The sequence below is a fragment of the Pithys albifrons genome, chromosome 2, assembly GCF_047495875.1.
Source record: "Pithys albifrons albifrons isolate INPA30051 chromosome 2, PitAlb_v1, whole genome shotgun sequence".
Lineage (NCBI taxonomy): Eukaryota > Metazoa > Chordata > Aves > Passeriformes > Thamnophilidae > Pithys > Pithys albifrons.
This window is the reverse complement of record NC_092459.1, coordinates 35,481,563-35,507,012: the sequence shown is the minus strand read 5'-3', so window position 1 is coordinate 35,507,012 and position 25,450 is coordinate 35,481,563. Positions and strand designations below refer to the sequence as shown.

General features: G+C 37.6%; 1 protein-coding gene across 1 annotated transcript in view; it reads left to right on the top strand.

Moving 5' to 3' along the window:
* The window catches only part of RNGTT (RNA guanylyltransferase and 5'-phosphatase), a 186,833-nt gene that overhangs the window by 107,397 nt on the left and 53,986 nt on the right, over positions 1-25,450 (top strand). Inside the window, exon 13 of the mRNA XM_071548735.1 lies at positions 15,519-15,619. Coding sequence (XP_071404836.1) covers positions 15,519-15,619 — 101 coding nt within the window. The remainder of the gene's footprint in view (positions 1-15,518; positions 15,620-25,450) is intronic.

The window sequence follows — 25,450 nt, the reverse complement described above, 5'->3', positions numbered from 1 at the left end:
ACTACACTTAAGCTTGAGTTGGGACAGAGGTAGTAAAAATTAAAGGACAAAAGGTGCAGTGGGATTGGTGCCCTTAGGTTTGAAAAATGACAAAAGGTTTTGATTGGTATGTACAATGCTTTGAACATGGAAAGACATAAACAGTAAGGCTTATAAAACAAGTCCTGCAGTGAAGCAACTACACTTAGCACTTCATACATTGAAAATTGATGTTTCTTGCAATATCACTGGCTTCATACGACCAAGGCTTTTTTCACAGTAAAAGTGTGAAAGGAAGATTAGAAGGCAGATGATCTCCCTAAGAGTCTTTTGAAGATTTGTTGTGTTGCTGGGACAAAGGAGAAGAATAATAAGCATTGCTTTGGGAGACTAAAAGAAAAAAAACAGTAAAGGAGCAGGCCAGGAGTGCTTCTCTGTTGTCTTGGTTGTTCCAACAGTTCACTTCAGACTCATTGCTTCATCCTCTGTCAGCCACTTCTCTAGCTGTGAATTAAGAACCAATGTCCTAAACAGCTCCCTGGAGATGAATTTGGATAGTCATGTGAAACTTAAAATTGAAAGAGGATATTAACATTTAAAATTTGAAGTGTTATCAACTATAGAATTAAAAGGTTATTGTTTGTACACACAAAAAGCATAATCTGAGCATTGTCATGATACCTACCTATACAGTTGTCCAAATGTTTTTCTATTTTGTTTTCTAAATTTTAGTTAGTGCTGACTGAAGACAATACAGATAATCTCATAAATAAAACAATTAAAATTGTTCCTGCCTTTCAAAGTCCACACTGTGGCTTGTTGTTGCAAGTGTTGCATTTCTGTTAGATATCTAAATACCTGGTGGGGTCTGAAAGAACAGCAGAAAATAGCAGCATTAGGGATCTCAAATGTTCTTATTTAGGAATGTTTGAATTTTTCACATATGTAGTAATGTAATGACTTCAAGAAGAGTGTTTGAACCTGAAAACATACAGAATATGTATAAACTTGTAAGGGAACTTGTCTTGCAAGTGCCTAAGTGCTATATATATTCAGTGAATAGGGAGTCCCCTCCTAAATTACCTATTTAAATACATGCAAAGCTTCAGATCTGTTTCTGTTTGCCACATGGGAAATGGGTGCTTTTTGGAGAGATGCTTTATTAAGCACCTAGAGCACCCATGTCATCGTTGTGCCTAAGTTAGACTGGATTTCACAACAGTCTTCATTGGTAAACATAACTTTTGGACTTAGTGCCAAGCTAACTCTTGCAGTTTTTAGCAAGGGGTGTGTTGAAATCTTCAAGAAGAGAAGGATTTCCTGATTACGCAAGGGGAAGTGACTGATTGTTTTGGGCAAAAAGGTGGATGCAAACAAAGGAAGATTGATTTCAGTCCATATTTTGTAGGGTCTTTGGGAAATGAGGGTGAAACTCTAATTTAGCCTAACTCTCATCAGTCTTTCTGGACAGTTTTAAGCTGTATAGTTCTTACCTCTGGGTCTGTTTATCTGTGTTTCTAGACAGGTGAAAATTAACAATATTTGGCCGAGGAAGAATTTTATAGACATGATCTTTTCCATTGTATTAATTTCAACTTAAGGCTTTAAGGAGTTGTGAAGCTTAATTGGAAAGAAAATTTCATCTGAAGGTGTTAATGCAATAGTTCCTGGTGACAGTTTACACTGTTGGTACACACTGAGGCCCCCTTAGTTTGAGTTAGTGATATGAAGTGAACTGAAGAGGGTGAAATACAGCAACAGAAGACAAGAGTATCTTGATTGTTTCTATTATTGTGTTAATTTTTCAGAAGACTTACACAACACACACTTAATGAGATTGTAAATAGTAGATAGTGATAAAATGACAACTACAAAATAATCAATACAAATATAAATCTAATATCTTAAATAGCAACCATGGACCATCACCAGTTCCTTTGACCATGGGTGCTATAGCTCTGTTGTCACGAGATTTACTTGTCACAAAGGTAGGAGTATGTAACTTTTCAACAGTTACTTTAATTTGCCAAAAGTAGAGTTTAGAATCAAAGGCATACACAGTTAGTCCAGTTGGGATAATATACACATTAGCCAGCAATATGAAGCCATTTAGTTTTTTGGTGTTGCATCAGACCCAAGTAGTGGAGTTTCTAGTTCCAGATCATGATATTGAGTGAAAGGATAAATACAAACAGAAGTGACCAAGAATAGGTTTATGCTTCTTGCAGTAATGTGATGAAGGGGGAGAGGAAAGACCAGTGAGTAATTCTGTGGCTGCTATATTCTAATTGTTATAAATGTGGGGGTTTGACTGGAATCTAAACTTCATTTATCAAATATTAATAGCTTTAATATGTAAATGATGTTAGTTATGAATAAAGTGTCCTCATATTTTTCTCCTTGCCTAATGAAATATTGAGAAAAGCTATTAGTATAGTTGTGAAATGATGTTTAATGAATCTGGAGGTATAAAGCTGAATGAAAGTGCAAGAGGAGAAGACGTTTAGCCCAGTAATTACCAAAGAAACCCAATATAAACATTCCATTAGCTTGAAGTTCAAAGGCACTTTTGGAAAAAGCAATTTTCTATTAACATATTAATTTCTATATACAGGTTAACCTTCTAAACCTGATTTGCATTCAAGTGTTAAAATCCTTAGTATAAAACATAATCTAACACAATTAAATGGGTGTATATTAGTAGCATGTTTTGCTTCCCAGTCTGGTATGACAGTTACATTTAATTTTAGAAATAATTTTGATTAAAATAATTTTCTTAGTACTTCATATAGCTGTAAGTCACAATTTCATAAAAGAAATAACATTTTCACAATAGAAACAGCTACTTACGACCAACCAGTCCTAACATGTTAAGAAGTGTCATTCCTACTTAGTTCTTTAACTCTCTAAAGGAAAACTTTCTGGAATACACTGATATGATTGTGTCTTAAGACAAATTGATTTTTCTTCATTTTGATTTTTAAAGTGGAGGAATTAAAGAATTGACACAAACTTGTTTGACTACATGAAATTAAAGCAGTGTGGTGAGTTCACTGTCAAGTGATGAGTTATTTAAATCTGTGTTACGTGGAGTTGACTGTCATCCTTTTGACTTAACATCCCGTTGACTGAACTTAGCCAGGGAACCTAGTCTTCCCCATCTTTTTGAGCCTCTGAAGTTACTGTCTACAGATTTTCTTTCAATGATGTGACAACATCATATTGGAACTCATTAACAACCTTATTTTCAAGCTGATTGAATATTTATTGAACATCAGTGTGTCTCTGTTTTGATCAAATCACTGAAGCAGGTAAAAAGCTGATGTTTGATGAGAACTGCAGATCTTTGATTGTTCAGGTGGTTTGAATCAGTAATTTAGAACAGTAAGCATTAAAATCATCATTTATGGATTTCTTTTAGTTAAAATTTTTTTTGAAGGGAGGGAATTTGCTTTTATTTGTTGCCATCTTTTAGTCAGAGTATCATGGCCATCACTCCATAGTTAGGCACAGGTTGTGTTGGGCAAAGGGCTTGGTACAACCCATGTTTGCATGAAGTTGGAAAGCATTGGGATTGTGTTTTGGAACACTATAAAGTTTGCAGCCATTTTGTGTTCTTCCATTAAGTATTTAGATTCTTCTGTTTTCTCTCAACTATAAAAATGCCTTTCATAGTTGACAAGTGTTTGGAAAGTACCAGTATTTATCCAGGGGTTTCTCTTACCCTGATAACTCTTAGGAGTACTTAAAATCATGTCTACCTTTCTTTCCTTTATAAATATAGGGACAGTTGACTCATTTTTATATACAAAAAAGCCTCCTTTAAAATTTTCAGACTTTCTATGGTAATTATGTCAAACATTTACAAGACAGAAATCAGTATGTGTTACATTTGGTTTGTTTTTCTGAAATACAAAGGATTCCTGATAATCTTTGACACACTAAGTGCCATTGAAGAGATTTTATTAAAGCACTTTTCCTCAGTGGAAGTTACACATCTTTCCCTTGCTGACCTGCATTTATCGAAGGTTCCTCTATTGCATTCATTCATAGAAGTTTCTTAGATGCCTCTGAATTCTTCACTTTCCAAACTTGCTTAACCAACATTGGTTATGTCTCAGCTTTAGCATTTCTTTGTTTTACTGCCTTTTAATCCTTCTGTGCTGCTTCTAAATGCATATTTTAAGCACCAAAGTATGCTTCTCAGAAATTATTAGGATTTCAAATCAATTCAATGGCAACTGCTTAATACATATTTGTAGGCCTGAAAGCCCTGCATACGAATTAATTTTTCCTGTACAGTAAAAAAACATGAGTGGGGTTTTTGGTTTGTATGGTTGTTTTTTTGTTTTCATTGGGTTGCTATGTGAGTTTTTTTAATAAAAATCATTCTAGTAATCTAAATAAGTTGTATCAGCTGGGTTCAGAGGTATGAAACATTTTGTTAATATGTGTGAATTTCTCCAAACTATTTGTAGGAAAAATACTTCCTTTTGGGAGCAGTTGCAGTTACATTTCTAATGGGAAACGATTTGAGAAATTCTTGCCTTTAACAATTGTGGTTAGTTTACGTTGGTCCCATTAGTTCTTATGAGGCTAAATAGTGTCCTGTAAGCTCAGAATTACAGTGTAGAACTTTAATGAAGCTGGTTTTTTTATCTGCGATTCAGCTGTTTGTGAACTTGGTTCAGGGTCTTTGGATGTACACAGTGGACAGCCAAGCGGTACTTTGTGAGCAGTACGGTGGTTGTTCTAGGAAGGAGGTGCTGCACAAGGGCAGGATGGGACAACAGTGATGATAAGGACAGTGATGATTATTTCTAGCTAAAGAGTGGAGCCAGGGGGAAACCAGTGTGACCAGTGTCTGTGGGATGTCCAGGGCCCCTTCACATGTTCAGACCCCAGCGAGAGCCTTTCTAAGAGTTCTCTTACTGCCTCTGTGGTGTGTGGAATATATTTGGCAAGTGTTGACATCTATGAAGATTTTGGTGTGTGACAGATAGTCAGTTTGGTCAACTCTGATGTATGTTAAATAAGAACTAAATAGTGCCTTTCCCAAATCTATGTTCATGAAGCCTAGCCACGATGATGATGATGATGATGGTTTAATGCAAGAATAAGCAGTAATAGTTTTCTCTTACTGTCTGATGTTTGGTCTTTGTCAATAGTGTTGTCCAGGTCTTTATTTCCGTTGTCCACTTTAGATCAATGCATTAATTTAGTCACTTTTTCTGTGCCTCAGCCTTTGCAGTCAGACATCCTGTTGTTTGAATCTGGAGGCCTTTGCTCTTGGACATTATTCTCCTTTGTCTCCTAGAACATCAACATGCAAAGTAGTTTTCTGTGAGGATATCATGGATCATCTCTGAAGCCGATTCACCAGTGATCACCAGCAAACACCATAAATGCCATAGTGTACAACACAGTTTGCCTTCTCCTCCAGGGATGTGAATTAGGGATGAGCCCACTACTCTTGAAGCAATCTTCTCAAATAACCTGTTTGCCTCAGATTTCAGTAAGAAAAGCTTGACTTTCTGCTCCTCAGCCAAGGAGTGTTGTGGGTCTGTGATCAGACTAGTATATCTCTTTCTTCCAGTTCTCAGTGTCCTGCTCACTATACAGCAGGAACAAGCATCAATCAGATTTACCTATCAATGACTTCTGGCGCCATGTTCCCTTTTGCTTAGTTTTTTACCAGGCAAATTAAAATAGAATACATGAAGAAGAACAGAGATTATTGCAGTGATGGTCCATGGGAAATATGGGGAGGATGTAAGTTGTATGGATGCTTTGAGGAACAGAAGGAGTTGGAGCTGAGAAGGGATGCTGGGAGGTACAGAAGGCAGAATATTTGAAGGAACTAAGGGTCACAGTGTAACTGCTGGTGGGATGACTTATTTCCTCAAGTAGAATTTAGTGTCTTATATTTGGGGTTTTTTTGTTGTTTTTTTTGGTGACAGTTAAAGAAGTATGTTATCATGAAGGGTTTTAATGATAGAGCTGGGATTTTGCATATGTCTTTATGGTCATGTTAATATGTTGAACCTTTTCAGCAAACTTACCTATTTTCCCAAAAGACCAATCATGTAGGCCAACTTGGATCATTTAAACTTATGATGATGCTTGAATACAACCACATGTGAGCTATAAATCAAGGAGCAAGCATATTAAGTCCCAACTAAAGGCATGAATCTGAAAAAAATTATTTCATCTTGTTATTTCAACTAGTTGTCAACACCTTTTGGTGCAGTGCGAAAGAATACAAAATGTAAATACACTTTATTTTTGTGTACTGCTGTATACGTAAGCAATGAAAAGAATATTGGAATAGTAGGTTCAGTTCTATTACCCACTCTTCTAAAAGCTTTAGTGCAATTACACTATGAGGATGTGTATGTTAGCCAACTGTAAAATTACCCATGCAGTGAGACTCAGAATTACTCATTTTCTTTTAAAAATGGAAAGTAATTGCATGGAAAGTTGGGCTTCCATCTAAAGTAAGGCATTAACAAGGTTCAGTGTAGAAATAAGCATGCAGCATTTTTAGGCACAAGTGTAATAAATGGCTGTGGTAATGTGATTTGTTCATCACTTTGTATTTTTCATAAAGGGGTGCTGGTTTCAAATAGGAGTTGATGTAAATCTTATTGTAGTTTGGATAGAAGGTATAAGTTTGATATGAAAAATATTGTTCAGGTTTCTCTATCCTATATGCAACAGAGCTGACTCACTGAGCCCAGTAATAATTTCCAGTCTTAAAAATCTATGAATATACAATTAAGTCAATGGTTGTTTTTGATCTTGTGGTTTCTTGATCCATTGTTGTGACTTACATAATCTGTCAACAATGTTAGCAACTTCTGTGTTTTCAGTTCATCTCTTTATAAAGTCTAGCTTGAAATAATTGATTACAATCGATCCTCTTGGTTCTTTGAAATGATCCAAGGTCTGTATTGCAAGAAAATAAAAAGATGTTTTGGATAATTATTCTGTCTTTATGTTTACCCAGCTGAATGCAAACTATTAGGCTGGGCTGGCCAGCAGCTGCTCTATGGATTAAGAGACCTCAGAATTAACTAGAGCTCTTCAGGGAAAACATTTAACACTTTTAAGTGGGAGAGTGTTAGAGGAGCCGATTTGTTGTTATGTTTGCCATAGTAAACTTTTTGCTTTCAAGTGAAAACTTTAGTAGTATGTTGAATACAATGTTGATTGCAAACTATTTAATTAAAACTCAAAAGAATATTGGTAGTGGATATATGGGAATTTTACGACAGCAAACATAGTTCTTACCGTTTGTAAACCTGAAGTGTTTTAGAATGTTTGGAAAGTGCTTTTAGTCTTCATCCTGGTAAGTCTAACTAAATGTGAGAATGTCATTGGTGTAATGACAGAAGTTTTTTCTTGGTGTTAAAATATGTTATTTGAAGCTTAAATTATTAGAGGTGTAAAATTTTATATTTAATATTTATATTTCATGTTCAAGTAGACTTAATTTCAGTTTATTGCATTTTTGGTGTGGGTAGATGCTAATGTGGCAAACTACATTCATGATTTAAAAGAACTCTGGTAGATTCCCAGTAGTTGTCTTGGTTAACCCATCTCCTCCCACTTGCTCTGCCCTCACTCCTTGAAGATACTCAACCTTCCATACCTCTTGGGCAAGCATGGCTGTGCAAACAAATCTTCCTGAGCTTTCTGTGCCCCTTTTTTTCAGCCTTGTTTCTGAATTGGTGAGTGCCTGCAGCTGCTGGCTTTGCAGCCCTTTGGATACTTTGCAGGGCTGGCTCTGACCAGTTTGCTGAGGGTAAATTGTACCTGACAAGTAGCAGCAACTGTTCCGTTTAGGAGAAAAGAAAGAGCTGGGTTGTGTACTGGCTTCCTGTCATTTGGAAGGAGTGAGGGAAGATGTGGAGGAAGTGAAATATAAGGTGGCCTATATTAGCTGCTACTTGTGCTTCAGGAGCATGGTATTTAATAAGGATTAGAGAGGTAGAACTGGCTGATAAGGCTTTGTAGGATAGTAAGGCACCCACCCTTGTCAAGGAAACCTTCTCTTCCTCCTCTTGATGAGGCACGGACGTCTCTCTTGATCATCCCACCACCTTTTCCTTTTCAGTCCCTAGGAAAAGTCATTTGTTTTGTCTAGACTTTAGGCTGAAGTTACTCAGTCTTCCAGGTGGGTGTCTTCATGATGAGTCAACACCACCCCACAGCCCACACTGCCTGCCCAGAATGCGGTCCCAGAAACTAGCCCTGCTCTTCCTCCTACAAAATACTAGGCAGAACCGTCTGTCCCATGTGGAAGAAGCTATTTGGAGTGAAATTTTGTCCTCATTATATGCTGCTAACATTTCCATTGCCCAGTCCTTCATCTTTCTTAGCAGCCACCCATTGAATGCAAATACTGAAACATTAGGCAAAACCCCCACCTTTGTGAGACTGTCTGCAACTGAGAAGAAATGTGTCAGCCGAAGTTCAGATAACAGAAGCTGGGTCTCTGAGGGCCAGCCTTTCTCTTGATCTGAAGGAAGAGAAGAAAAGAGTTGCTCCCTCTAAGTGCAACTGTGGAGGAAAGGTGGAACTAGACTTAGTACCTGGGGACAGAGCAGGGGATTGAGGTTAGTACCGGGTGCTGTGACAGTCCCAAGGACTTCCCTGTCACTGTCCAAGCTCGCTCGGCTGTGGCAGATGGACCTCAGGACTTAAACAGTGGGGCCAGTTCTGTGCACGCTGAGCCTCACCTAAAAATTCCACTGCGCAGGCTGGAAGGGCACACCCACGTGGGGAAGAGCCCTTCCCAAATCTGCATTTGCGAAGTTTGGCCATACATACATACATGCTAATAATAATAATAGAGAAGTAGAAGAAAAGTGAGCAAAAAGTGGCAAAGAATGAAAAATTGGAGAGCTCAAGGGTTCATAGCCAACTAAAGGCACTGATACCCTTATTTCTTTGAAGGAGAATTTCAGGATGGTGCAGGATATCTTCACAGCTCAGGTTTGTCTGTGCTCCATGGGTACAAGGTAGCACAGCAATAGTACAGCCTTTGCCTTGGCCTTTGGAGTCTGCACTGTGTTGTGAAGTGCATTAGGTGTGTCTCTAAAGTGAAACGTCAGTTTTAGTTTTACATTTATGAAGTCCAGTTTGTGTACACCAGAGCTGCCAAGCTATTGCAACTAACGTGTACTAGGTAGTTACAATGGGGAGTTTGTTTTGAAAGTGCATTACTTTTGCAAACTAAAACGCAGGTGTAATTTGGCACCCAGTGTGACTGCTAAAACAACAAGCAACCTAAGAGAGAGACAATTTAGGTTGGTAGGGGCTTCAGGAGGTCACCTAGTCCAATCCTGTAAAGCTGTTTGAGATAGTTTCTGATTTGTCAGTGTATCTTTTTTGGTTTGGAGTTCTAATTTTTGTGTTTAGACTAGGTTGAAAGGTTTCAGATGGAAACATGAACTTTGTGTTTGAGATGATAGGGGATCTGATATGTTTTAGAAGTAGTCGTGCACATACGTATTTGTTGGGCGGTGGTGGTGAGGATATCATTGCTACGAATGCTATATTTAAAATGCTAGGGTGTAGTTTGATCTCAAACAGATTGCTTCACATTTTGATTTGGAATTAAAATAAATAATTTCAGGCAGAACAGGTCTGCAGTATGCAGTGATTCATCTAAGGTGAAGTTTTCACATACTTAACAAGCAGAATTCTTGTTCGGCTTCAGCTCATGTTTAAAGAAATTGAGTTAGCACTTAGCAGTCAAAGTCAGTAACTTACTACTGCTGTACTGTGTATATGGACTCACCTATTACAAAAATTAGTCTCTTTCTCAGGGATTATTAATGTGGTTTTTGGATGAACTCTCATTTTAAGATAGACTTCTGTGAGTTTCTGTCTTTCTTGGTAACAGAAGTTGGGGAGGGGCAGGGTGGAGCTATGTAACTTGTTCTTACTATGAGTTTTGAAGTCTTACAGTTTATCTAAGCCTTTGTGACTGTTTTTGAAAGATACGTGTAAATTACCTGCTGCCTTTGCCAGGTGTTCAGTATTAACAAATTGTTGTGAAGTGAGAAGGCTGTTATTCGAGAATGGTCAAAACTAAATGCAATAGTCAAGTGGGTGTATTTATTGCCATTGCTTTCTAAGTAAGATCTCTGACTAACCTGAAGTGTGGTAGAGATTATTTTTCCTCAATTTTTTAATCAATAGGACAAAATGTTTAGCTGAGGTTTGTCTCACACTGTGCTGGTTCTAGAAGTAAAAAAAATATCTCCATATTAAAAAGAAACCCTTCCCCACTGCCCTTCAACCAACCAGCCAATTAAATTTATCATTAAACTTGAGTCAAAATTGTGGATCCATCAGTGTAATTACAGGTATGCAAATATATCCTGTCAAAACAACTTTTCACTACTGATCTTGGAGTAGCTGGTCTTGTCTGCTGTGAAGTTGGTTTCTTACAGTTATAGTTTGAGCTGGCAAAATGCCAACTGCCTGGTACCCAGTCAAAAAGTCCACTCCCAGAGCAGGAGAGTGAGGGAAAACAGCAGAAACGAGGCTTTAGACACAGTGAGGTTTTTATATTTATACAGAGAAGAGGAGAGCTTAACACAGAATATGAAATAGCACATAGTGACAGGAAACAACAACAGGCTCACCAAGGTCGCCCCAGCTAACAGGTGAAACTCCAAACCAACCAAACCCCCTCCCCAGAGGAGACCTCCCAGCAAGAGGGAAAGAGGAATTAACAGGAATGTGCTCATGTCCCCGGCTAAGCAGACGTGCCGACCGGCAGGAGGGCCTGATATCAGCAGTCAGGGAGCGGGAACCGTCCTGGTCAGAAGCATGGACCGAAGAGCCCAGAGACTCCTCCCACCTTGCTTGTTATACTCCCCGACACTTCCTGATGATGTCAGATGATATGAAATACCTCTATGGCTGCTTAAGTCAGATGATGCCTGTCCCCTCTAATCTGTGTCACAACCTTTGAGGCCTGCTAAAAACTGAGGCCTAAATGGGGACCTATGCTGACTAAAGCCAAAACTACTACACTTACTGATTTCTAGGAGGGTGTAACTTGTCACTCTAGGAAGCAGAGTTTGAAAAAGTTGGATAGTAGATTCCATATGAAAAATATACATTGATTCCTGAGCATGTGAGGGTAGAAAATAGAATAACAATCGAAAAAAACCTGAGGGTGGTGGCAGGTGTCATGGAAGATCAGGGAAGAAATAAGTCCTGTAAGCTTGGTATCTGGACTGTCAAAAGGAGTAGAAACAACAATAAGGAATACAGTAGTTGATGTCTGGGTGAACATGACATAGTTGGTGAAAATTATGTAAATTATTGAAAGCAATGTTATGCCTTTCCAACAAAGGGTTCAAAACTAATTTTAGTAAGGGTCACTTCCAGAAAACCTCTTATCTTGTAACAAAAACTCTTGAAGAAATTAAAGTAGATGTGAGACTTGAAAGGTTCTTGCACAGTTATCTAATTGGTTAAAAGACAGGAGTGAAGGGATGGGGGTACTGTTCAGTCCTTACCAGGAAGGGAGTCACATGAGCATGTTTGAAAATTGGATGAACTGTAAAGTGAAGTTTTCTTGATGGATCATCAAGGGCTGGTCCTAAATGTGGAGAATTATAGTAATTAGACTGGGTGGCTGAGTGATAAAATGGCACATAAACTTCTATGTAGATAAATGTAGAGTAATGTAAGTGGAGAAAAAAATTGTAATTGCACATGTAAAATAGTGGTATCTGAGCTGAGTGTATTTCCATGCATATAGAAGCATATGAAACTATGAGTAGCATGGAAAGAATGGGGTTTGATTGTTCAGCATCTCTCTTAATATGAACCCTATGGAATGCAAGTTTTTGAAAACAACAAAAACTGGTTCAAAATAAACAAAAGGGGCTGGTTTTGTATGCTTTTACAGCTAGTGATGCTTTACCTGGTCTTACTGGGGAGATGTACAAGCTCATGCAGAGAAACTGAAAATCACTAAATACATAGGAATCACATTTGAATCACATCCACAGCAGAAGTCTCTGAGCTTGAACATGGGTAGTTTCTCAGAGAGTAGTAGTAGAAACCATCATATATAATTGGCCTGCTTTTCACCTTCCCTGAGCACGTACTGTTGGCTGTTGTCCAAGTGAGGACACTAGAGCTCTAGCGGGAAAGGTGGCTGTTATAGGTCAGATGTAGCCCTTCCTCAGAATTTCAATGCTGTGACTCAGAGAGGTTGGTTCATTCTTTTTCTGTCAGTAAGTGATGTCTGAGGTTTTCAGGGTCACGGTTCCAGGAGGAAGTAAACATGAATAGGACAGAGTCTGCTATCTTGAAAGAAGCCTTTGGTCCTCCCTTAAAGGCCTTTAAATTTCTCACATTGCTGAAAAGAAATCTTGGCCTTTAATTTTCAAGATGGGGTGTGTTTCAATTTTGTTATATCTTCCTTCAGAAAGCAAGGCTTCTGTTGATGGAAATATTTAGTACTCATGAATGCAGAGCAGTTCAAATTTATCTTTTGGACACAGAATATGGAGTGTTTTTTGTTTGGGACAGATATTTCTCTACAAAAGAGAAAATTACCTCTGTCTCGAAGACTATTACATCTCTTTATCTTCTCTTTAAAGAAATGGTTTATAAAAAATGGTTTGGAGTCATATATTAAACCAGCTGAGATTGTTTTCTAAAGACAGTTTAGACTGAGTCTAGTCTTAATAGCTAAAACACTGCTTAAAAAGAAATTACTTGAGTACAAATAAATCAGTAATTGTAAACAATCTAGTAATTTTACTTGGAAGACTATCGCAAGTCATAGAATGTTTTGGGTTGGAAGGAATCTTAAGGAATCTTAAAGATCATCTCGTTCAATCCTCCTGCCATGGGCAGGGACACCTTCCAGTAGATCAGGTTGCTGAAGAACCCATCCAGCATGACCTTGCCCATCCACAGTGTCTCTGGGCAAACTGCTCCAGTGTTTCAGAACCCTCACAGTAAAGTCAATAAGTTAGAAACCGTACAACACAGAGGTTAATACAAGATTTTAATGTTTGTGTATGATTGACAAATACCACCTTTACTTATTGGTTGAAGTCCTCAGTCATTCTAAAAGACTGAAGAGCAACTGTTAAGATGAATCTTGTGTTCCATGCAGCAAAGCCACACCTGCTACAACAAATTCACTGACTCGGCTCTGCTCTGTGTTTCTTCATACCTGCTGTAGCAGTTGTTTCATAAATTAAAGTTTCAATGTCTGTGGAGAAATTTGTCACCAATGGAATTGTTTCCCATATTTCTTCTTCAAACTACTTAACAAATAAGTAGTAGTAGTAACTGTCTTTGGCCAGATTAAAACAGCAGATGAGAGCAACCAACAAATAATGTTTTTGCAAGCACTTTATTCTGTCCTGTTATTCCTGGGACATATTTTATTAATAAAAGTTATGTAGGGTTTAACTCCCTATTCTCTCTATATCACATATGAGTACAAGAAAATGGTATTAAAAGTTAACTGAAAAAGAAATTTCCGTGCCATCTGCCTTTGTGTAAAATTGAAGGCAAATACTTTAAAATACATTTCAGTGCATAAACTGTATAAGTCATTATATCTATAAAAATTATGATCAGAAAAGCTTAATTGCTTTACCAAGCATCGTATTTTGTCTATTCTGATTTATCTATTTAATACCAGTTGGTAGGTATGCCAGGAGTCCTTAAATGTTTTGAACTCCATACTGCATGATTGCAAATTTTCAGTTTGTGAAAGTAGAGGAAAGAACTAAAGAGCAAAGTTTCATTAGTATAAAAATCTAAAGATTAGATAATTGGAATTTTAAGATATTTCAGGTGAATGGAAAAGAGCCAAAGAAAAGAAGGAAGGAATAGCTGTATGGTGGCAACTAAAGGAATATTTCTTTATTACTGAAAGATTTTCTGGGTTTTGTACATTGCTTAAATATTACCTTTCTAAATCCATTTTGGAAAGATATACAGCTAACTAATGCAGGAAACATAAGAGGCAAAATTGGGTGGGAAGAGAAGAGGGAAAGGAAGAAAGAAAGAGAAACAAACACACAAAGGAAAGAAAGAAACTTTCATACCTTTATCACACTGTATCTTACTAGTTTTCTAATCAGAACAGTAAATGCAGGTGACTAATACTAGTTGAAACAGGTTTATATTGCCCTGAATGGGAACCAGAACTGAGTGCCTGAAGCTGTCACTCTCAAATGATCTAAGGATGATGATCAAAAATGAAAATATAATGCACTCTCTACCCAGCCACATTCACATTCCAGAAGAAGCTGTTAGTGGGTTATTTTTGTCATGTGTAGCAGAACTATGGTTAAAAATGTTTAGAGCTGATTTGGGTGTCAATTTTGTGAAGCTTTCCTTTACTTACTGTCTGGCAAAAGTCACACACCATCCTTTCAACAAGAAATGATAGGTAAGATGTGCTGCATTTATTTTGAAAAGAACTTTACATTCTTACATCACAAACCAGAAAATTCTTCATCTGTTTTTGTCATTTTAGATCTAGAACTGTTGGGTTTATCATCACAGCCTGGGTGTAATGTGAATGCTAATGATTGCTCTGTTACCAAAAGACAGTGGATATTCGTAGCTAGTTTTATTTTTCATGTAAAATTGCATGTATTTTCTCATTGCAGATGAATAAATATCAAAGAATTTACATTTCTCACTGTATGCATCTCCACATTATTCTGTTACTTTTGCCCTGTTCATGCTACTTCTGATTTTCTCTATTGACATGAAGGATCCTCTGCTAAGGGAAGGGTTAGCAGGTCAGTTCTCACTGATAGCTGAGCAGGAACAAAATGGCTGCTCAGTAAAGGAAAGCAGATGGTGGAAGAGGTCATGAGAAACTAAAGCTTTAATTTAGGAGAAAATAGCTTCTTTCAACTTTTGGTTCAAGTGTGTACCCTCTGTCTTTAGCAAGAGATGCTCGCTTATTTATGCTCCTGTAAATCATGATATTCTTTAATAGTTGCATAACTTAAATGCTTGCTGTGAAAGAACATGTTTCTGATGGGCCTTTCTGAAGGGTGGCACTATGGTGGCTGCTGGCTTTTTGATGCTGTGTCAGCCAATGCCAGGGATAAGAAAAATATCGTTCATAAAATTGTTCCAAAATGTTGAGATTATTTTAAATGTATCTTTTCTGTATGTCCTGTCAGTGTTTTCATTTCTTTCTGTGCTGTCTTATTTTGATTTTTTGAAATTTTCCATTAGCCAGAGAGAGATAATGAAGTATGCTAATTTTTATTTCCATTCACAGCTTTTTATTATATTCAATGGCATAGCTACAGTGCTAAGTAGTTTTAAAAGGGAGAAGCAAATAAAGTAGTGAAGCACAACTACCTCCATGGTAATGGAATTCATTGTTTCAGTCACTAAGTATTGTAATTCATTAGAGACAGCTAATACAGTCTGAAAGGCTGAATTGTTTCTTTTTAAACCAGTGAAAACCAATAAGCATAATTAAACTGCATTTTAATTTACTTCAGAAATACAAGCCTGGTCGATGTGATGATATTTTGAAATGGAAGCCACCCAGCCTGAACTCTGTTGATTTTCGTCTAAAGATAACAAGAATTGGTGGAGAGGGGTATGTAATCTCTTCCTTTTTTAAATGTGTAACACTTGTGTGAATGTACCTTAGCCATTAATCTCTCCTGTGATATTTCTTGACACTTCCTGGGGCTAAGCCTTTCTATATTCTCTAAAATTTGTTCGTTCAAAATACAAGCAACTGTTGCAATTAGTGTTGTATTGAAAACAATGGCAGATGTTTATAGTGTGAATTTTCTCATTCTTAAATTCAGTTTTATAAAATTGCTGAAAAAAATCTCATTTGGATTTGGCTCTAGCCCGTATGTTTTTGAGAGTAGGCAGGCTGTATTAGCTTAAGTTCTTATATAAAATAATTCTTTTTAATTGATTTTATGCAAAATAATGACAACCTAAACTTTCTCCTATTTTGAAATCGTGCACAGGGACAAACAGCACTTGTTTTCCTGGAGAAGAATAAAGCCTGACATTTTTACTTGTTAGGGTATTCTTTGGTATTTTCTTTAAAATCCATTAAAATCTTAATCAGAAACAGTGAGTTCTAAAGGCAGAAGACATGAAAATCTTTATGTGGTCCTATATACCATTTGCCTGGTTCAGTCACTGCACATATTAAATAGGAGCAATTTCCATGCTCCCTTATGCCAGGGAGGGGAAGTGGAAGATTGAATCTCTAGACTAAAACTTGCTTTGGAAAAGATTTTGTTTAAAATGAAGTTAATTGATTTTTAAGTTGCTTAGTCTTTTAACATCTGGAACTCATTTCAATTGACAGTGTAAAATACTGTCATTTAGCTTTTCTTTTTCTTAGTGCCACGGGCAACTTAATATGATTAAACAATTAATTCATATATTGCTTGCATATTCCAGAGTGCTAATAATGGCCCATTTAACTTTTAGACATCTGCATCTCATGTTAATGAATATATTTGGTGAATAGAGAGAATCTTAACGATATGGGGTTTATTCTGCAAAGTGTACTCAACTGATAACTTCTCAGCATTTCATGAGGTTGACATTATATGTTCAAATTTTTGTGTTTGAAAATACAAAATTAAGGCCTCAGTAACAACATAGCTATTTCACAGAATATACAGGAATACTTTGTTTTACTTCAGAGAGTCAGCTCAGTACAAATGTTTGACTTTTATTTAAGTCATAGGATAATGTAATATGAAAAAATTATGTAAAACTTTTTAAAATTACCCATTATTTGATAAGGATATTATTTTTATTACAGAATTCTTTTGACTTCTGCTGTAGTTTAGAAATATACAGTAGCAGCCTGTGATTCAGAAGCAGAATACAACACATTTTTTTATTTCACATTAATAAATGAGGAGTGGTTGATTAGTTATGACTGATTTCAAATACAAAACTGTCACTGCTATTGTGTTATGTTTGATATATTACATCATAGATCATGTGATGGGAACATGAAAAGTTCTAAAATATGAGCCAGCAAAAAACTATTTCTAAAAAGTTAATAGCAATTAGTAGCAATTTATTAAAGAATGGTTAATCCATTGTGAAATTGGAAATGCTAACTTTTGGAAATGTTCTATCATATTTCAGCTATGTGAATATAAGTGCATTGCTCATATTGTGGAAATAACTGTCTGAATTATTCTGTAAATAATGTAGTATTTAAATATGTCAGTTTATGCTGCTCTCATGTACATTAAAAAAAATCCTTGAAATCTGATATTTGGTGAATGGAGTTCAGTTCTTCCAGATAAGTTTTAGTTCGTCTCACATGACAGTTGCCTGCTACTGATAACGTAAGTGCATTCATCCAACAAAAAGAAAAGTTACTGAATTATGAGGTGGAAAATAATAACTTACCATTGTTGGGAGAGGGATGTTTATCTTAAATAATGACCTATGAAACAGTAGCTTCTGCCCAATGAAACACAAACAGTGAATGAAGTACTCCAGGTTTGTCTGGTTCAGTTGTTAATTTGAGTAAAATCAGAACTTATTTGAAGAAACACCAGAATTATACAGATTTTCAAGTTGTTTGTTGGAGTTTTAAAAGAGGCATCTTTAATTTTAGGCTGTGTAAAGACAGTTCCTGAATTCTGAGCACTTCCATATTAAAATGGTTGATTTGTGATATAACTAAAAACCTCTATTTTGATGAACTGAATGTCTTGCTACTGGCAATTGTAACATGACCACATTAAGCTTCCTGCCTCCTTGCACCACACAGATTAAAAGTAAACATTGATACTGGTTTCAACTTTTCAGGTAAAAGAAGTTTTCTTCTTCAGTAATGTGAAAAGAAATCACAGCATTACAGAGTGAGTAAGGTTGGGACCACAGTGGGTCATCTTGCCCAACCTCCCTGTTCAAGCAGGGTCATCCCAGAGCACATTGCACAGGATTGTGCCCAGACTGTTCTAGAGTATCTCCAGTGAGGAAGACTCCACAACCCCTCTGGGCAGCCTGTTCCAGGGCATGGTCTTCTGCACAGTAACGTTCTTCCTTATATACAGGTGGAACTTCCTGTGCATCAGTTTCTGCCTGTTGCCACTTGTTCTATTGCTCAGCACTGCTGACAAGAGCCTGGTTCCATCCTCTTGACACTCTCCCTTCAGATACTTACAGGCATTGATGAGGACCCCTCTCAGTTCAGTCTCTTCTCAAGGCTAAACAGGGCCACCTCGCTCAGCCTTTCCTTGTAAGAGAGATGCTCCAGTTCCTTCATCATCTTTGTAGCCCTCCTCTGGACACACTGGGAGCTCTATGTCTGGTACTGAGGAGCCCAGAGCTGGACACAGCACTAGAGATATGGCTTCACCAGGGCTGAATAGAGAGGCAGGGTCATCTCCCTTGACCTGCTGGGAATGCTCTCCCTAATGCACCCCAGGATACCATTGCCCTTCTTGGCCCCAGGGCCACTGCTGGCAGCTTGTTCACCAGGACCCTCAGATGCTTCTCCATGGAACTGTATTCCAGCAGGTCAGCTCCCAAACTGTACTGGTGCCTGGGGCTATTCCTCCACAGCTGCAGGACAGTTGATCTTCAGATGTGTTCCTCTTTGGCCATCTCTTCAACCTGTCAAGGTTCTTCTAAAGGACTGCACAACCTTCTAAGATACTGACCACTTCTCTCAGCTCAGTGGTGTCATGGACTTGCTGAGGAGGCATCTGCCACTTCATCCAAGTCATTGATGAATAAGTTTAACTATACTGGGCCCAGTACTGAACCTTGGGGAACACCACTAGTGACAGGCCTCCAACTGGACCCCATGCCTCTGTCCATGACCCTCTGCAATGTGCTATTCAGATGGTAAATTTGTCAGGCATTTGGCAGCAGATTAATACAGATGTGGCTGAAGTACTGCAATAGAACTTCTGTGTTGTGTTGGCACAGTTAAGCATGTAATATTTATGGAAATAGAAAGTATGCCTTTGTATTGATCTCTTACTGACAAATGAGAAGCTGAAATTTGAGTATTGATCTCAAATACTTAACAGCTTGAAGCAATGGGAACAGGGATTGTCTGTAATTTTCAATTCCTCTGTTCTGATTTACAGTCTCATCTTTAAATCTTGAAATGCTGACATAACTAAACCTGTCCTACAATTGTGTGTGTTCTTATCACAGTTAGACTGGGCAGTAGTGATACAGACTGAACCTCTATTGCAAAAGTCACACCATGCAGCCCTTGTATCTATAGTTACTTGCTCACTTAAATAGTGAAAAAAGCATATAGGAGCATTATTTATTCACTAGCATGAGATTAGAGCTCTGTCAGCTGTTGGACATGTCTTTTAGCTATGTATTTAATTGAGATCCTGAACAATTGTAAACAAGCTTGTGCATTTTTCATCTGAACAAAGGAGTTACCTCTAGGGAGTTTGCTAGATTTTAGTCAATATGATTATTTTCCATCTACGTAAATTCCCCTGTGGGTTCAGTTGAGCATTGCCATCCATAGATCAGTCTACAATAGAAATGTTAACTGCAAAATAGCTGCTGTTTTACCCCAGATGTAGTTCAGTTGCGGATGAATGACCAGTTGTTTTTATCTAGGGTTCAGTTATTTCACTATTGATATTGAGGCAGTTTTTCCATTGAATTAAAAAGAAGGATTGGGCTTATGATCTCTGAAGTACCTTTAGAATAAGCCCTAAAAAGATGATTTCATAACAAAGAACAAACATAAAGAAAAGAGATACTACTGCATGCCTCAGAAAGACAGGGTTTCTGTAACCTCAGTGACCTAATACTGACACTCCTGTTCAGTGCACATATTTGAAAGAAATTGCATGAGTTACAGCTTATCAGCTGAGCCTTGGTAATTGCCCCATGTGTATTGTCCAGCCTTTCCAAGATCAGGATGGTGGTTAGATTAACTCCTTTTATGTTGTGTTTGCGAGAATTTCAGTTTGTGCTGTCACTCAATCTCTTCTCTTTGCATCAACGTAGTTATGTTTAGTTAAAAAAAATTAAAAACAAAACAAACCCAAAAGACTCCACAAGAAACAGACCCCCACTTCTCAGCACTTCTTTTTCATTTCATGTTTACTAGGGTAATGTTCTCACATCAGCAGTGCAAAGTGCAGCCCTTTTGATTATATAGCAGTACCTTGTATTTTTCCTAAATTATAATACTCACAGAAAATAAAATCAGAGAGACTTAGGCACATTAACTGTATTTCCAAATGACCTGCAAGTTAAACAACCTTATCAGAAGAGAATGTGGAGGATATTTAATTGCTGCGTGCGATATCTCACTTACGTTAGAGGGAAGACTTCCTTTAAATAGTAGAGATGCTTTTTCTCAAAATGTCTGACTCTAAGAATATTTCTTTAAAAAAATAAAAAAACCCTAAACTAACTCTGAGTCTTATTTAAATGTCACAAATATCAACTGAAAATGTCACATAGTGCTAGATTTCTGGTAGCTTCCATAATCAGAATTTTTTAAATGTCCATGCTTCCTTTTACAGATTTTTAATTAGCCATGCAAGTCTCTTAATTTTATCTGAATCAGAGATGCTAAAATCAAATTACAAGCAAAGTTTTGGTTTTACTGGTTTTGAAGTAGTATCTAAGCTGAGTCAATTCAATACTGTTTCAAATCACAGGATAATATACCTTTTATCTAGTACCTTGAAGTATTGGAAAGCATCAAGGATTTTACTCATCTTCTAAGATGCAGTCCTCTCTAAAAAAGGTAGTAATCTGAAGTAGATGTGAACTATTTGTTAGTGTCAAGTCTGTATTGCTTTTTTTACTGCATCTGTGATTAATTAGACCATGTGGGGAAAAAACCCAAATAATCAGTTTAGGCAAAGTTCTGTTTAGCTTGGACATTGTCAAGTAATAAAGGATGGGAGATAAAATACAATACATTCAAGGACAGTGAGGGCTTAAATTTTTGGGTACTTTGGTAACTACAGATCAAAACTAAGATACAAATGTCACAACCACAGGGAAGTGTAGTAGTTCTTTAGAACTGATCTTGTCCTTTTAGTTTGTAAACTTGAAAGGACTAGGGATGAAGGAAATCTACAACTAGTTTAAAATGGCTTTGATGTTCTTGATTTGCTCTCATATGGCCATGTTGCCTGTCACAGGTTCACTTATCCTGTTTATGAGCTAGTCTTCCTCACTCTTCTGCTTTGAAAAAAAAATTGGTAACTGGCTGAAAAGTCATGCAAGTTAGTTGAATCAGCCAAGATCAGCAGAACTTACATGATGATTTTGGCCTATATGTTGTTGCTCCCTGCTTTCCCACTTTATGTGATCCAGAAATTGTTGGTTTGTACTGTGAGCAATTTTGCCTTCTTACCTGTGTGCAGAATGTCCATTATCAAAGAGCACAGACTTGTTCTTACACGTGCTGTCTGTCACAGAAAGGGACTTTTACAAACAGTACCCTGGCAGTAAAAATAATAATCAAATATCCCTCTGGTCTCCGTAGATCACAGTCAGTATAGGGGCTGCACTGCTGTTGGGTACAGTGGAGTCACGAGGCAGAATGCGGATGATGTTGCACAGCAATAGTGCAACAAACAAGATGTTGCAAATAGAGGCGAAGACGTGCAGTGTGGGGATGACAGCAGGAGGAGTGTAGGTGTGAATATACTCAGTGCATTTATGGCTGTACTGTTAAGAAAGGAAGCGTGTACTTTGAAGTGCCTTACTTTTTTGTGGAACTGTGAGAGTTGCAAGTGAACGTAAAAGAGTAATTTGTTAGCTGTTACCTTCAGACATTCAGGTGTTACCAGGGTAGATCTTACTAGTTTTGAAGAGATGTAGGGACGCTGTTGTGCACACGGATTGAAGAGGACGTTACGTGTAGAAAGAGCAGGTGGAGGCACAGGAAGGGGCAGCCCAAATTCCACCGTGATAGAAATAAACACGTGCAACTGCCACCATTGGCATTGCAATGCAAAGTGGTAGACAGACATTTTACCTAGGTGCTATGCTGTAAATATTTGTGCTATGTTGCTTATATGAGGCTATTTGAAATTTTCTTGTAAGGTTTCAGGTTTTAAAAACTATTTTCAAACTAAGGCTTTGAATCTAACTTCTGTTTATACTCTGGTACACTGAGCATAATGTTGTACCTTCCACAACTAATATAAGAATGCTCTTGGAATTTCTAATGTTGGATTTCAGAAATTAACTCAGCCTCATCTTTTTATATGTTCAAGTGGCAGCCTTGGGCAATCTCCATCTGTCAGATGATTATTCTACTTTAGCCACTCATTTCTCCAGATTTTTAAAAGCTTTGCCTCATATCATCCTAAAATTATCTATATGCTTGCAAATTGGAATGTAAATGTGTCCTTCTATATTTTATAGACCCTGTTCATTTTGTTTGAACTAGCTGCTGCCGTAGTCTTTCCAGTTGCTTGTGTCAGCTATCATAATGATCATCCGCTCTGTTAAAAATCCACTCCTATCTTTAAATGAGATCAAGAAAAGCTCCCAAATACCACATCTTTAAAATTTTCTTATCTCCCATGTACTTCTCTGTCCTAATTTACATTTGGATAGATACTTTATTCCTATTTGGCCATACAGTGTTGATACTTGTGAATGTGGAAATGAAGGTGGTAGAATCTGAGAGGAGTGAGAGAAGCAGGCAGTGGAGGAATGACATTGGACTTCAGAACTGCGAGCTTTGGCTTTTTCAAGGAACAAAGGTAGTATCCCATGGCAGGTCCCTTGAACTGCAGAGAGGGGCAGGGCAGCTGGTTGATCTTCAAGGACAGCCTCCTCAAAATGCATGAGGACATACTTTTCCCTATGCAAGAAGACAAGCAGATATGTGTCTTGGGTTTGAGCTGGCAAAATGCCACCTGTCCAAGACAGAGAAATAGTGTTCCTCCCCCCAACAACCAGCCAAGGGAAAAAGAAGAGGGAGAGAGGAAAAAAACCCCTTCAAACCAGGTTTATGCTGAAACTAACTATATGTATTTATACAGAAAAGAGAAAATTAAGAGAAAACTACAGTATAACACACTTACACAAGTTATATATATATAACAAGAAATAACCTTTCCCTCCCCAGTTAATATGAAGTCTAGATCTATAAGACTCTAAAAGACACCTAGCAAGAAACATAAAGAGTAACAACAAAATGTTTCTACTTCCTTGAAACTAAAATAAAATATGATGTAGCGGCAGCAGGAGCAGGACCCAACAGAGCAGAACAACTGCAGCAGTCTTCTCTGCACTCCAGCCATAATGGAACTGACCTAACACCTCCCACTGCTGCCCCATATCTTAAGTTTGCGTCATCTGGTATGAAATACTTCCTTGGTTACCCAGTCAGGTGATAGCTGTCTCCCAATCCACATAGATTCTCTGAACCTGACAATTTGAAACCTAGCTAAAACCACTAGAATATGGCAGACTAGTTCATCTTGCTTTGAATGGGAAATTTTTAGGTCAACTCACCCAAACAATGAAATGTATGGAAGCTGTAAACAGTGACAGACCTCCATGGAGAACATAAGAACAATTTTTGAATGTAGAGAGAAGGAATTAGGAAAGCCAAAACTCAGCTGGAGTTGCAGGTAAGTCAGTGATGTCTCTAGGTACCTTGGTAATGGAAAGAAGAGTTAAAGAAATGGTGCAATGCTGATGCCACACTAGACAGTGAATAAGATTACAAAAGGGCTGAGGGTACACTGCTGCCTTTGCTCTGGTCTTGATTGGCAAGGTCTGCTCTCAGGCTTTTCTCATGGCAGAGTGCAGGAAAGTTAGATGAGAAAGTTGAAGTTGGGGACTACTTAAGCAAACTGGACCTCAGGGCACTAGAAGGCAAAACTGAAATTGGGGCAGCAGTTATAGCCCTTGTGGCAAAGATGAGTAGGTGGTGTGACTGCTGGGCTGCAGTGCAGTAGATAAGTCTTTGCCTTTATTCAGCCTTTGTGAGACTGCATCTGCAGTACTCTGTCTTGTTTTGGGCTCCCCAGTTCGATAAAGACATGGGTGCAGTGGAGCAAGTCCAGTGGAGAGCTTTCAAGACAGTGAGGCAATTGGAGAACATGGCATAGAAAGAAAGGAGAGAACTGGGTTTCCTCTGTCCAAATAAGAGAAGGCTGGATAAATACTCTACTGCTGTCTACTACTCTCTAATGGCAGAGAAGATGAAGCCACATTGCTCAGAGATTCATGTTGAAAAAACGAAAAGCAAAGGACACAAATTGTAGAAGGACAAGAGTGGGCTGGGAAATTGTGGAATCTCCATCGTTAGAGGCATTCAGAAATAAATGAGATGTGCCTGTGAGCAACCTGATGTAACTTGGAAACTAAGTTGTCTTGAGCATGAGGCAGATGACATTGGTCCTTGCCAATCAGACTTATTCTAAGATTGTTTTCAGATCAATGTTAAATATTTTGCAAATAATATGAAACTGTTAGACATACAATATTTTTGTTCTTCTTTCTTCATGCTTTCCATAATGTAAATAGAGATCTTTCAGAATACTTACAGTATATGTATTTAATTTACAAGTTGTGGGATTGTACTTTTGGAGACGATTTTTGATTGCAAAGTAAAATAGTATGTATTTTTTATAAACAGGAGTTTGATATTTTTCTTTGTTATGTACTGTAAAGGTTTGCCAGATACATAATTTAAAAACTGTCTAAATAGGGACAATAAATGTTCATCTTTCTTTTACTATAGCTGAACAATAGTTATGGTGCTCTCAGACTTACTGAAACTCAGTTGTGAACATATTTTTCTTCTCTGCTAGTACATATAAACTCTTTAAATTATAGGACTTATTAGAAAGTATTTGTGGACATCCTGTTCAAAGTGCTTTAAATGGATTTTAGAAATCAGTGTGAGCTTATTTGAAACACATTCTTCACATTTTTGCATGCAGTGACTACTTGGTCTTCTTCAGACAAGGAGTATTTGCTAAATTTTGTGAGTATACCATGAATGGTACTTTATTCAGAATATTTTTCTCCATTAAATTTTTACAGTATAAATCAATATTCAGTTGCTTGGGGTTTTTTTGAAGTGCATGTTTGTGTTTTGGTTTTGTTTGGTGCTTAATGAAATTTTACTGTCTGTTTTTTGAGTTTACAGATTGGTACATTTTAAACCATGTTTGGAAAAGAGCATTATTGTAGAGTTGTTACAAATCTGAAAAATAGGTATTTTTCCCTGGTGTTTGGAATGAAAGAAACAAGTGTTGGAATGAGTCTAGAGGAGGCCACAAAAATGATCAGAGGGCTGGAGCACCTCTCTTTTGAAGACACACTCGAGAGAGTTGGGGTTATTCAGCCTGGAGAAGAGAAGGCTTCTAGTACCTGAAGGAGGGGCAACAAGAGAGTTGGCGAGGTTTGATTTACAAGGGCATGTAGTGATAGGACAGTGGGG